The sequence below is a fragment of the Abramis brama genome (genome assembly GCF_963993115.1).
Source record: "Abramis brama genome assembly, chromosome: 7".
NCBI classification, from domain to species: Eukaryota; Metazoa; Chordata; class Actinopteri; order Cypriniformes; family Leuciscidae; genus Abramis; species Abramis brama.
This window is the reverse complement of record NC_139969.1, coordinates 369601-384600: the sequence shown is the minus strand read 5'-3', so window position 1 is coordinate 384600 and position 15000 is coordinate 369601. Positions and strand designations below refer to the sequence as shown.

Below are 15000 nucleotides of genomic sequence, written 5' to 3'. Positions count from 1 at the left end.
CAAGAGACTCATACTGATGCCTGTAATGAGATAGATTGGATAAATGAATGGGAGGGCAATATTAGTCTTAGTCATGGTACGAACGTGAGTGCTGGTGTTGCGTTTTTATTCTCAAAGCGTGTTAAAGATAATCCAGTTTTCTTAGAAATAATACCAGGACGCCTTCTTAGAGCTGATATAATAATAGGCAATAATAGTTTTTCTTTTTATAATATCTATGCTCCTAATATAGGAAGTGAGCGCTGTGATTTTTTTCTGAAACTTTCTGAAGAATTGTTGAAGTGTTCAGATGATAAGATTGTTGTTATAGGTGGTGATTTTAATTGTACGGTAGATTATAAATTGGATAGGAATCATGAAGAACCTCATTTTGGTTCAACAGATGTTCTTAAATCTTTAATTAATAGACATAGTCTTGTAGATTTGTGGAGGGATGTTTATCCTCAAGTTAAACAATATACTTGGCTGAAAATTAATTCAAATCAGGTTTCTGCTGCCAGATTGGATCGTTTTTATATTGAGGAATGCAATAAAGGAAGATTTTTTAGTAATCGTATCTCCCCTACATCTATATCAGATCATCATTATATTTCTATGTCTATGTCTGTCTTGTCACCTAAATCCTATAAGTCACAGTGGCACTTTAATAATACATTACTTCAAGATCAAATCTTTGTGCACTCTTTTGGTCTTTTGTGGAAGTCTTGGAGAGAAGAGAGAGGTAGTTATTCATCTCTAAGTCAATGGTGGGGTCTGGGAAAAGTCCAGATAAAGGTTTTTTGTCAACAATACACAGCAAATAATACTGAGAACTTGAAAGTGAAGATGAACATGATAGAGCAAGAAATTCTTCAACAAAGCCTCCGTAATCAGGGAGGAGGGGAAATCATTAAAGAGAACAAAGGTCTTTTGAAGGATTTATTGGAAGAGCAGGAGAAGGAGACACTTGTCAGAACAAGATATGTGAAGTGCAATGAAATGGATGCTCCAACTGCCTTTTTTTTCGGACTGGAGAAAAAATCTAAAGAGCAGAAATTTTTTCACAAACTGAAACTTCCTAATGGCAAAGAAATAACCAATCAACGAGAAATTATAGTTTCTGCTATTTCTTTTTATGAAAAACTTTATCAGTCCGAATTTTGTGATGAAGTAGCAGTTGAAGAACTTCTTCTAGATCTTCCACAGTTGCCTAAAGAAGAAAAGATGGAATTGGAAGAATTCTTGACTTTTGATGAGCTTTCAAGTGCTGTGCAAGAGCTGAACAGTGGCAAATCTTCTGGTGTGGATGGTCTCTCTGCTGAGTTTTTTAAAAGCTTTTGGAATGTGATTGGACATGATTTGTATGATGTTTTTTTGGAGTCCTTTAATCAAGGTGTTTTACCCCTAAGCTGTCGGAGGGCAGTGTTGACATTAATCCCTAAGAAAGGAGATCTTGGACTTTTGAAGAATTGGCGCCCTGTGTCGTTGTTGTGCACTGATTTTAAGATACTGTCAAAAGCTATAACTAATAAGTTGAAGAAATGTATGACAACTATAATTCATGAAGATCAGTCATACTGTATCCCTGAGCGGACAATTTTCGACAACTTGTTTTTGCTAAGAGATATTATTACAGTTGCAAAAAAACATCAAATTGATATTGGACTCTTATCTTTAGATCAAGAAAAAGCTTTTGACAGAGTGGATCACTTTTATTTATTTAAGACTCTGAAGGCCTTTGGCTTTGGACCACAATTTGTCTCTTGTATTAAACTGCTTTATAGTGAAACATCTAGTATGCTTAAGATTAATGGTTGTTTAACCAGACCTTTTGCAGTAACAAGAGGTATACGACAAGGATGCCCTCTTTCAGGACTTTTATATTCAATTGCTATTGAGCCTTTGTTGTCACATTTGAGGAAACGATTGTATGGATTTTGTATTCCTGGTTTTCCAGAGATCCCACCTGTAAAACTTACAGCTTATGCTGATGATATAACTGTTTTCATAAGGAACATTGATGATATGGCTGCTTTGATTTCTAGTTTGAAAACTTTTCAAAAAGCTACATCTGCTAGAATCAATTGGGATAAATGTACATCCCTTTTGTTAGGTGAGTGGAGGGATGTAGATCCTCCTCAAATTCCACAACAATGTGAATGGATCAAAGATGGTTTTAAAGTTCTTGGAGTATATTTAGGATCTGATACTTACATGAAAAATAATTGGGAAGGATTATTTGATAAAATTGTGGGGAAATTACAGAAGTGGAGATGGATTCTCCCGAGGTTATCTTTTAGAGGGAGATGTTTAATCGTTAATAATCTGGCAGCCTCAATGTTGTGGCACAGATTTACAGTGTTGAATCCCCCTGAAGTGTTATTGACTGGTATTCAAAAAGTCTTTGTTAAATTCTTTTGGGATGGTTATCATTGGCTTCCTCCTGGAGTTTTGTATCTCCCAGTTGTAGAAGGGGGTCAAGGACTTATAAATCTGGAGGCAAGAGTTAAGACAATGAGGTTTCAAACATTACAAAGGCTATTATATTGTTCAGATAAAATACCCTGGATTGCAGTAGGTTTGTCTGTTTTGCAAAGTGTTGGGGGTGTTGGATTAACTAAGCAGTTATTCCTAATTGAAAAATCTATCCAAAATCCAAATCCAAGTGTTTCTTCTTCTAACTTTTATGTAACTGTATTAAAGGCCTGGCAAATGTTTAAAAAATTGAGAGATGATGATAAACATTATGGTGTTTTAGAACCATTGTTTTTTAATCCTTTCTTTAAAAGGAATTTTTCCATTCTGAGTTCAGTAATTGACAAGTTTTTAAACTCAGGAATAGCTACTGTAAAAGATTTAATTGATTTTTCAAAGGGTCAATGGTATACGGCTAAATCTATAGCTAATAGAGTTGGGCTTCGATCAGAAAGGTGTGTTGAAGGGATAATTGGAGATCTTAAAAAATCTTTTCCTCAGTCTTTCTTGATTTATGTAAATAATTTTATTGAGAATGATGAAAGGCCTATGACTTTTCCAGATCTTCGAGTTAACATAATGTTTGATCTGGATGAAGATTTAAATGATACTTTAGTGAAAAGATTTGAAGATGTATTGTTTCATAATGTCGACAAAAAGATATTATATTGTATGTGTGTAAAATCCTTGTTTTCTACTCAATTGAAGAGACGTGTTGATACAAAATGGAGAGAACATCTATTAATTTCTTCGGAAATAACTCCATCATGGAGGTGTTTGTATAAGCCCCCTATTCCTAAGAGGTCTGGGGACCTCCAGTGGAGAGTACTCCATTGTGCTGTGGCAACTAATAGTTTTGTATCAAAATTTAATGAGATGGTTTTATCTGCATGCCCTTTTTGCAATATTCTTGATACTGTTTTTCATTTTTTTTGTGATTGTTCAAGATTAATTCCTTTGTTTGAGTTGTTGGATAAAATATTTACTAAGCTTGGTTTTATGTTTACAAAAAATATGTTCATTTTTGGGGTGAAGTATAGGAAAGAATGGAAAGTACAATGTACACTTGGTAATTTTCTAGTGGGACAGGCAAAACTGTCTATTTTAAAATCCCATACATGTAAGAATGATGGAGAAGATGTTGATTTGCTTGGAATGTTTAAAACTCTTGTAGAGTGCCGGGTTGTTATGGAATATGCATACTGTAAATTAACAAATAACATGCACTTTTTTGATGTGAGGTGGAGTGTGAAAAGTGCTCTTGTGATAAGAGATGAGCTTGGAGAGTTATTGTTTAATTGGTGAATTGTAAAGAATGTGTTTAAATTAGTTGTTTGATTAAAAGAGTTTTAAAAGTCAAAAAAAAAAGTCTCTCTCTCTCTCTCTCTCATACACACACTCTCTCTCTTTCTCTCTCAAAGGCTTTGGTTGGAAGTTTTCACAGTATTAATGCTTGGGTTTAAATATCTTAAGTCTCAGATTGAGTCCTGCACCATCTCCAATTTTTTAATTGGTCAAGCAAAGTTAACTATTTGAAAAGCATATAAAATTGAAAATGAAGATGAAATAATGAATATAGTAGAGTTGTTCAAAGCTTTGGTGGAATCTAGAGTTAAAATGAAGAATTAATTTTATAAAATAAACAATGATATGCTGATCTTTAAAAATTGGTGTATAAATGCAAATGTTATTTTTGTGAATGATGATGATAAATTAGTGCTTCAGTGGTATTGTTGAAATTATGATGGAATTAATATTGAACTAAAAATTGTATTTATTATCCATTGTTATTAAGTATTATCAATTATAAAAATGTGATGACCATTTAAAAAAAAAGTGTTTAACGTCTCTCTCTCTCTCTCTCTCTCTGTCTGTCAGTGTGTGTGTGCGCACAGATAACGTGCGAGTCCCGATTTTCGTTCAAATGTGTAAATTGGCAAGACAAAACACATCCAAATGATAAACTTTAACTCTATGATGATTAAACTTAAAGTTGATCCGCGAATCCCTCGCGTGCCGAGCCGTACGGATCACCCTCACCTGTCCGTCTGACTCACCTGAGCTCCTCTGACCAGCGCAGGCATGATCACCTGAGTGTGTTTGGTCACATGACCACCGCGCACCAGTGGAGGAGGAGCCACCGTCCCAGAAGGCCGAGCGGGAACCACCTGATGAACCATTCAGCCAATCAGACTCACTTTACTACAGTTGTGCTCCAGGACAGAGTCTCAGAGTTAATCAGAGCACTTTCAGCTCGATGCATCATCGCTGGACCAGCGCCATATGCATATAAACGTCTATGACTCTTCCACAATTTACATTTATGCATTTTATCCGAAGAGATTTACTCTGCATTTATGGTATACATCATATCAGTTCATGCATTACCTGTGGATCGAACACAGGACCTTGGTGTTGCAATCTGTATTGTCATCTGTGTGTGTGTGTGTGTGAGAGTGAGTGAGCGTGTGTGTGAGTGTGTGTGTGAGAGAGAGTGAGTGAGCGTGTGTGTGTGTGTGAGTGTGAGTGAGTGAGTGAGCGTGTGTGTGTGTGTGTGTGTGTGTGTGTGTGTGTGTGTGTGTGTGTGTGAGAGAGTGAGTGAGCGTGTGTGTGTGTGTGTGTGAGAGTGAGTGAGCGTGTGTGTGAGTGAGTGTGTGTGTGAGAGAGAGTGAGTGAGCGTGTGTGTGTGTGTGTGTGTACGTGTGTGAGAGAGAGTGAGTGAGCGTGTGTGTGTGTGTGAGAGTGAGTGAGCACGGGCGTGTGTGTGTGTGAGAGTGAGTAAGCGCGTGTGTGTGTGTGTGTGTGAGAGTGAGTGAGCGTGTGTGTGTGTGAGAGTGAGTGAGCGCGTGTGTGTGTGTGTGTGTGTGTGTGTGTGTTAGGCTTGCTATGATAGTCAGTGTTGCCGGTGTTACCAGTGTTCAGAAGCAACACCGGTTATATCACTTGCCCACCGCGGCACCGTCGATTAGATTATGTTTTTTTGGTAATAAAGTAATTTAGTTCAGTTAGAGAACAGACACTACAATTACAAACTGAACGTGTCTGCTCAATAAATCATGAGCTGAACGAGTCGCAGAAAACATCAGCGACTGGAGTTTCATTAATCAGGAGAGGGATGAGCTGATGAGATGTATTTGGTGTAAAAGCGCCTATTTAAGCGAATCTGTCATTGAACTGTTGTGTTTTCCATCAGGAATAATAGGCTATTGAGCAGTCGGCCCCGAATTTGCGCTAATTTGAAAGCGAGACTAAAAAGCGCGCGGGCATTGATAGCGGTGCACATCCACGGCGAGGAGCGAGCAGAAGAGCGAGCGTTTTTAGTTCAATCCCACTTCCACAGGAATTCATTGGAAACGCTCGCTCTGCTCCACTATCAGTGTCCGTGCGGACGAGCGCATTTTACTTTCACTTTTAAATTAGCGAATTTTAAATTATCCGGTGTCGTCACGCGCCGATTAAAGGACAACTCCAGTGAAAAATGAACCTAGGGGTAATTAACACATGGTTACCGAGTCGATCGTTCCCTGGGATGCGTTTTCATGAAAATCGAATGTAAAGAGTTTTATCTTTAAAAACAGATTAGCTCATAACAGGGCACAGAGTAAGTAAAAGTAAATCGCGTTTACAGACAGGATCCATCTTGGAAAACAGTCTCGACTAATCGAGTCACGAACGGCGTGCTAAGTGAGCTTGTTGATGGGAATTACGTTTGTGAAATCTAACGTAGCACGGCGTTCGTGACTCGATTAGTCGAGACTGTTTTCCAAGATGATGCCTGTAAACGCGTAATGTTCTGTCTTTATAAAGTATCTTCTTATTAAACTGTCTGTACACTTACAAAGTTCTCAATGCTTCGGTTTGCATGTAGGGACCCTCATTATGCTACTGTGTTAGTGTGAGGCTATTTTGAGTCTTGTTAGTGGTAGTTACTTACTCTGGTTTTACTTACTCCCCATATACTACTGTTATGAGCTAATCTGTTTTTAAAGATAAAACTCTTTACATTCGATTTTCATGAAAACGCATCCCAGGGAACGATCGACTCGGTAACCATGTGTTAATTACCCCTAGGTTCATTTTTCACTGGAGTTGTCCTTTAACCAGTGGGAAAATATCCTCACCGTCACATCCCTAATGTGTGTGTGCGTGTGCGTGTGTGTGATTGATTGATTGTGTGTGAGTGTGTGTGTGTGTGAAGGACTCACAGGTTGTGCAGCTTTAGCAGTAGTTGAGCTCTTCAACAGAGGAGGAAGAACAGCAGACACTGAAATCACCGGCTGATCAGAGACACAGAATAAACCTGATCTTTAACCCAGACTGCAACACACCAGCACATATTAACACTAACACTAATAACACTAACACTAATAACACTATAATAAGACTAATAACACTATAATAACACAATAACAGTGATTGCTGGCTCTGATCTTCTTGAGCAGGATGAGTGTGTGTGTGTGTGTGAGTGTGTGTGTGTGTGTGTGTGTGTGTGTGTGTGAGTGTGTGTGTGAGTGAGAGTGTGTGTGTGAGTGTACCTTCTGTCCGCTGGAGTCGTTGTGTGTTTGACTGTGTCTGATCTTCTTGAGCAGGATGAGTGTGTGTGTGTGTGTGTGTGTGTGTGTGTGTGTGTGTACCTTCTGTCCGCTGGAGTCGTTGTGTGTTTGACTGTGTCTGATCTTCTTGAGCAGGATGTGTGTGTGTGTGTGTGTGTGTGTGTGTGTGTGTACCTTCTGTCCGCTGGAGTCGTTGTGTGTTTGACTGTGTCTGATCTTCTTGAGCAGGATGAGTTTGGCCTCTTCCAAGCGAAGCTCCTCCTTAAGCTGATTAATGACACACTCGCGCTCCTTTGCAAGACTCCTCTTCTCACACACACACACGAAAACATACAATTAAAAGTTGAATCTGCAGTGTTCCCCATACATAGAAAGACTGTGTGTTTGGCACTTAAGCGTATCCCATCATGCATTATGTTTGTGAGTATGGTGAATACTGCAGTGAGTCCTGATGAGCAACGAGTGTGTCCGGCGTTTACCATCAGCAGATCCGTGTCCAGCTCTCTGCAGCGGCTCCCGGGGACCCGAGGACTGGGGTCCTCGTCGGACAGCACGATGACATCATCAGGAGAGGGAGACCTCGCGCTCTTCATCGCACTGCCATCACACACACACACACACACAAATCAAACATCATTCAGACACCAGATATAATCTTTGATATGTTCCCACTAGTGTGATCGTTCATACGAGGCCCTGGACTCAACCAGTCACGAGTCACGAGTCTAACGAATGTTATTGGCCTCATGAAATGCAGGTAAATAAATATTTAATTAAATAAATGATAATACATTAATATGTAATAATAATAATAATCATAATATTATATGAATATTTATTAAAATAAATAAATATTTTAGATGAACACATTTATTCATTCATCTTTAGTGTTTTATTTTGATTGTTTTAACTAGAATTTAATGAATTATTAGCTTTTGATCAGCTCATGAAGCACTGTCTCACGAGTGTGTTGATGAGGGACACGTAAGCCACACACACACACACACACACACACACACACACACACACACACACACACACCATGGGCGTCGGAAGAAAAAAAGAGTGGGTGGGTCCTCCCCCAGAAAAATGTCACTGGAGTAAATACCACTTCATGAAGGCTATTCTGGTGCCTTTTAATTAAAACAACCCCAGGTGAAAAAGACGTACTATTAAATATATATAAAAATGTACTTGAGTATGTTTTTAGTACAATACAAATATACTTTAATGCATTTTTAATACATTTAACAGTACGTCTTTTTCACCTGGGAAGTAAACTAAACTCCACTTCACGTCGGGCATTAAATGCACAGCTATCCGTGGATTATCCCGCTAATACCGTGGTCATCTAGCCTGGTAATACCAGACTCTCTACTTCACTTCATCTGCCAGCAGTGACAACTTAAAGCTGTTATTGATGTTTGCAACGCAGTATTAGACTGGAAAGGTACAACGGGCGGTTACTTTCATCAGTTGCGGCTCGTTGAGAAATATAATGTAGCGATTCAGCAGAGTTTAATTTATTAGGGAATTCCCTAATAATTGGATTTGACTGACAGCGTCTATGAAAAGACAAATGCGCTGAATCAGAGACGGTAAAAGTAAGTGGGTCCAATATCATTGGTCTTGTCCCACCCATATACAATGGTTCCGACGCCCATGACACACACACACACTGCTGAAGATAAAGTGAAAGCGAAAGCAGACGAGACGGAGCGCTAGGAATGCTGGGACTTCAGTCTTTACATAATGCTTCTCATAAACTTACAACAATCATATCTGATGAACAGCAACAAATGATCATCATCATCAAACGCCAGAACTGCGGTTTCTAAAGCGACGAGTGCAAGGATGACGAACTTTGGATCGACACACACAACTTGCAGAAATGATACTAATATTATTCTTATATTGTAATCAACACACACACACACACACACGTTCATTATGTCTGCTTAACGGAACACATGATGTCAGTCACATGGACGTTCCTTTGATCTCAGACTGATGACTGACAGTTGAACTGGTTGTGTTTTCCCACAAGCGACTCCAGCTGTGTGTGTGTGTGTGTGTGTGTGTGTGTGAGAGAGAGATCAGACTCTTCCTCTGCATTAATCACACAACTAAACACACGTCACATGACCCACCGATGTTCCCTGATGTCATGTGACACCCCTCCCCCTCCCCCTCCCATACTGGAAACCATGACAACCAGCCGGCTGGAACCGGTTAATGACACATGGCCTTCATTTTGTGAAGTGGAGGAGCGTTCAGATACTGAGAAGATTGGTGGTGTGGGGGGGGGGGGGGGTGGCAGGACACACACACACACACGTGCACACAAACACACAGACACACACACTCACATATATATATATACATATATATATATATATATACGCACAGACACACACACACACACTCACACAGACATGCACACATACACCCTCACGCACAGACACACACACACTCACACAAACGTGCACACACACACACTCACGAACAGACACACACACACACACTTGACTTCTTGTTCCACACTGATGGCAGTAAAGCAGACTCTGCATCATCATCATCGTGACACACAGAGGACTCGTGTAGAATAACTGAATCTTCACATCAGCGATCGATCAGCTGTGGACATTTCCCAGAATCCCCTGCTCCTCTAAACCCTGACCTCCAGTGTCACGCTGCCCTTCAGACTGTTGCTCAGAGACTCAGAGAAGCAGAGATTAATACTCGTATTCATCAGGGACACATTCAACTGATCAAAAGTGGCAGTAAAGACATTTATAATGTTGCAAAAGAACTTTCAACTTTTGACGAGATGCGAGAGGAAAGTCAGATTACCCATCATGCACTCACACACACACACACACACACGCAAACATCTGAAAATGGCCTGATCGTAGGGCTGCACGATTATGACAAAAATCATAATTGTCGATTATTCCCTTGAAATTGTAATTGCGATTATTAATTACGATTATCACAATTTACATTGAATATATATATATATATAGGCATATTATTATATATGTTTACTTAAAAATTGTGAACACACACACTGTCCCCCTTTACTTAACATACACATAAATTGTAAGAATATGACTAATAGTAAAGACTACTAAGAAATAAACATTAGGTCTATGCTACAGCTATTAAATAGCAGTCCCAAACTAGCTTTTGTAAATACAATGTTGGTATGAGCCACCACAGTCATTTATATAAAAAATAACTTTTTTTTTTGTGAAAATAAAGTGGCATTTGGGGGTTAATATTAAAACGACAGTTACCATGGTGATACACAATACTAACAAGAACTGTTAATGAAACATGAAAACTGCTCCTGGTGAATAGAATGAAAATCATCCCTGCATGCAAATCCTTCTCAGCTAACACACGACGTACCAGTAACGTGATTTATTGGTATTTTACTTTCGTGACTTACCAATTTACAACGTAACAACGTTGCATGCTCGTAGTTTCCTTTGCACTTTATACACAGCGCGCGTCGCCGCATTTGCGCGTGCAATTGAAGAGTGTGCGCTTACGAACACAGTAGCCTACGGCTGACATGACAGGAACGTTCGTTTTTCTGAGGTGAAAGACTTTTTATTTCAGCGTACACATACGTCGCTGCCTGGTAGTTCATTCCTATTGTGCTGGGTTTTCTGAAGTAGTTGTGATTTGCCTCTCATTACATGCTCTAAATGCACGCAGAGTGGAATTTTTTTTAATATTTTTTTTTTTGTAATCGCGGCTTTGGACGATTACGTAATCGTGGCATCCATAATCGTAATCGCGATTAGAAATTCGATTAATTGTGCAGCCCTACCTGATCGTATAATATAAGAGATTTCGTCTGGTCAAACCCACATTTATTGTTAGAATTGCGTGATATAACAGCAGAATTCGAGAGCCTTTGCTTCATATCAGAAGCATCAAAGCGGGACATAATCGCTCCATTTCACCGTTTCTGCAGATTAAACTGAGTCGAAACAACGGAGCGCTTCACTCAGGGGTGATTATGGTAAAGATCTTTCAGAGCTATATCTATAATATGTGTATCTAGAGCTGGAAGTGCTTCAGGTAAAAGGACACGAGCTGTTGAAGCTCCGCCCCCTGTGCCGGGAGCAGCAGCTCATTTGCATTTAAAGGGACACACACACACAGTGCGTTTTTGCTCACCCTCAAAAAGTGACAATTTTAACATGCTATATAAAAATATCTGTGGGGTATTTTGAGCTGAAACTTCACACACACACTCTGGGAACATCAGAGACTTATTCTACATCTTGTGAAAAGGGCATTATACCCCCCCTCTAAAGACTTTTAACAGCATTTTAGCTCAAAACTCACTTTCATGTTTGGATACCTTCTGTTTGTGATTTGGAGTGGATTCTGATCACACTACAAGGTAGAAATATTTATACGCGATGCAAAAGACTATGCGCACTAACCATTACCATAGTAAACGAGGTAAATATGTTCGCTTGAAGAAATCAGACAAATCAAATAGGCTATCACAATCATGTTTTTACTTTATCTGTCAGTACGTCTCGCGTGTCGTCTTTCTTTCAGTGAAATAACTTTATTTCAGTGTGACTAATGTGCAATCTTGACAAGTTAATTCATTATGATCAATGCATCACTGATTAGTGTAAAGCTGAGGTAAAACATCGATGCTTGGGTTTCAAACCTTTAAGTAACCAACAAAAAAGCCAGCAAGCGGCCGCTTTTATCACGTTCGTTTTGCGATCTCGCTTTCCAGTGATTTCTCCGATTAGTTTTCTGATAAACTGCCATTAGTTGGTGAAATGATGTGTGTGTGTGACGTTGTTCGGGAGAGTGTGTTGCGGGTGTGTGTTAGCGAAGCGCTGCGGCTCGACGGTGGAAGCGCAGCAGGTTCTGGTCTGGGTGTTCCTGACCCGAGGCTATCGGCCCCGCCCGTCTAAAGCCCCACAGGGGACACCGCTAACGAAAGCCCAGGCGTGACGGTTCCTCACGTGTTCCTCTCGCACACGGCCTCGTCTCCCGTCCGGAGCTGCAGTTTGATGGAGGCCTTCATCACCTCGTCTTCCTCATCACGCTTCAGTCGCTTGCTGTCCTCGGGGAGAGACTCCTTCTCTAGCGCACGCTTCTGACTGCGCGTCTGTCGCACCGCCTCCTCAGACATGAGCTCAGCTGCACACACACACACACACACACGCCACACACACACACACACAAACACACCATCATCATCAAGTCAAGTCACCTTCATTTATACAATACTGACTGTTTCAAAGCAGCTTTACAGAGATTACAGGAAAATAATGCAACAAAGTTTGTGTTTGTAGAAGAAAATAGCATCAGTCCAGCTTAAGGAAGTTCAGTGATGGTTCATTTTGTTGTAAAAAGTTATTAATTTAGCTAATTTATATATATATATCCGCTCTGGAGAAAACCGTGATGTCATCGTCCAGCTCAGTTCAGTTCTCATATAATGATGTCAGTGCAGGAGATCAATAATATTGTTGAATATTAGATTAAATGTCCCCAACTGAGCGAGACAAAAGCCGAAGCCGACAGTTGTGACATCTGTTAAATCTCTGAATCATGATGAATTCATCATGACCTCAACAGGAAACGCATCATCCTCCTCATGACAGAATCATGAACCTTCACTCGTCGGATATGGGATCAGATTCTGTCATTCAACTTCTAAATTGTATTATCATCCTGACTGAGCAGGGCTCGACATTAACGCTCGTCCGGGACAAGTGGAGTTAATGAAGGGACAAGTAAAAGAGAATTGGACACGTCTCCTGATTAAAACGGCAATAACAACAAAAACATAACTAGGGAGAGTCACTAAAACGAGAATGATTCTGATTTTATTACATTTATTGTTGCGATCAGTTAGCCTGACCACGTCAGACTTCCTACTTGCGCTCAATTTCATTTCGCTTCTGTATTCAGTCTGAGACAGCGTAATAGCTTTCCGTTTTCTCCGGCCAATCAACGAACAGAGGGCGGGCTGAGAGCCGTGACGACGTAGACGCTGATTGTACCGTGGATGCCAGACTCTGTCTACGAAGCAAAGCGAAGTAGCAGAGTTTGGTATTACCAGGCTAGCGATCAGTATCTGAGAAATCTAAACAAATGAGCGCAGCTCACACACACTCCGTTAACAACACACCGCCGATAAAAATTCAATGTGGAGATTTTATATTTTTAAACACATGCAGTTCAGAACCCCACGCGACGAGTGCTGTTCTCCTGAACACCATGACTGAAAATGTGACATTGATTTCATACAACAGTTCAATAAACAGTTACAATTATGTCAGCGTTTTGAACAAATCGGTTGAGTCACAGATTCAATGACTCATTCATAAACAACTGCCTCATTCCTGAACGAATCAGCGTTTTGAACAAATCGGTTGAGTCACAGATTCAATGACTCATTCATAAACAACTGCCTCATTCCTGAACGAATCAGCGTTTTGAACGAATCGGTTGAGTCACAGATTCAATGACTCATTCATAAACAACTGCCTCATTCCTGAACGAATCAGCGTTTTGAACGAATCGGTTGAGTCACAGATTCAATGACTCATTCATAAACAACTGCCTCATTCCTGAACGAATCAGCGTTTTGAACGAATCGGCTGAGTCACAGATTCAATGACTCATTCATAAACAACTGCCTCATTCTTGAACGAATCAGCGTTTTGAACGAATCGGTTGAGTCACAGATTCAATGACTCATTCATAAACAACTGCCTCATTCTTGAACGAATCAGCGTTTTGAACGAATCGGTTGAGTGACAGATTCAATGACTCATTCATAAACAACTGCCTCATTCCTGAACGAATCAGCGTTTTGAATGAATCCGTTGAGTCACAGATTCAATGACTCATTCATAAACAACTGCCTCATTCCTGAACGAATCAGCGTTTTGAACGAATCGGTTGAGTCACAGATTCAGTGACTCATTCATAAACAACTGCCTCATTCCTGAACGAATCAGCGTTTTGAACGAATCGGTTGAGTCACAGATTCAATGACTCATTCATAAACAACTGCCTCATTCCTGAACGAATCAGCGTTTTGAACGAATCGGTTGAGTCACAGATTCAATGACTCATTCATAAACAACTGCCTCATTCCTGAACGAATCAGCGTTTTGAACGAATCGGTTGAGTCACAGATTCAATGACTCATTCATAAACAACTGCCTCATTCCTGAACGAATCAGCATTTTGAACGAATCGGTTGAGTCACAGATTCAATGACTCATTCATAAACAACTGCCTCATTCCTGAACGAATCAGCGTTTTGAACGAATCGGTTGAGTCACAGATTCAGTGACTCATTCATAAACAACTGCCTCATTCCTGAACGAATCAGCGTTTTGAACGAATCGGTTGAGTCACAGATTCAATGACTCATTCATAAACAACTGCCTCATTCTTGAACGAATCAGCGTTTTGAACGAATCGGTTGAGTGACAGATTCAATGACTCATTCATAAACAACTGCCTCATTCCTGAATGAATCAGCGTTTTGAACGAATCCGTTGAGTCACAGATTCAATGACTCATTCATAAACAACTGCCTCATTCCTGAACGAATCAGCGTTTTGAACGAATCGGTTGAGTCACAGATTCAGTGACTCATTCATAAACAACTGCCTCATTCCTGAACGAATCAGCGTTTTGAACGAATCGGTTGAGTCACAGATTCAGTGACTCATTCATAAACAACTGCCTCATTCCTGAACGAATCAGCGTTTTGAACGAATCGGTTGAGTCACAGATTCAGTGACTCATTCATAAACAACTGCCTCATTCCTGAACGAATCAGCGTTTTGAACGAATCGGTTGAGTCACAGATTCAGTGACTCATTCATAAACAACTGCCCCATTCTTGAACAAATCACCGTTTGAATGAATCGTTTAAATGAATGACTCGCTCATTAAAGCGGTCACCTGCTGCCAC

General features: G+C 40.1%; 1 protein-coding gene across 4 annotated transcripts in view; it reads right to left on the bottom strand.

The window, feature by feature from the left end:
• The window catches only part of LOC311087661 (transcriptional repressor p66-alpha), a 42608-nt gene that overhangs the window by 20592 nt on the left and 7016 nt on the right, over window positions 1-15000 (bottom strand). For 2 of the 4 annotated variants that reach the window (XM_084121030.1, XM_084121029.1), the window contains exons 2-6: window positions 12020-12197; window positions 7487-7604; window positions 7182-7313; window positions 6660-6731; window positions 4512-4622 (exon numbers count right to left, since the gene is read on the bottom strand). In XM_084121030.1, the coding sequence (XP_083977156.1) occupies window positions 4512-4622; window positions 6660-6731; window positions 7182-7313; window positions 7487-7604; window positions 12020-12189 (603 nt within the window). In that variant the 5' untranslated portion in view covers window positions 12190-12197. Of the gene's footprint in view, window positions 1-4511; window positions 4623-6659; window positions 6732-7181; window positions 7314-7486; window positions 7605-9532; window positions 9655-12019; window positions 12198-15000 lie in introns of those variants that run through there. The other 2 variants (XM_084121032.1, XM_084121031.1) reach the window with 2 other exon arrangements.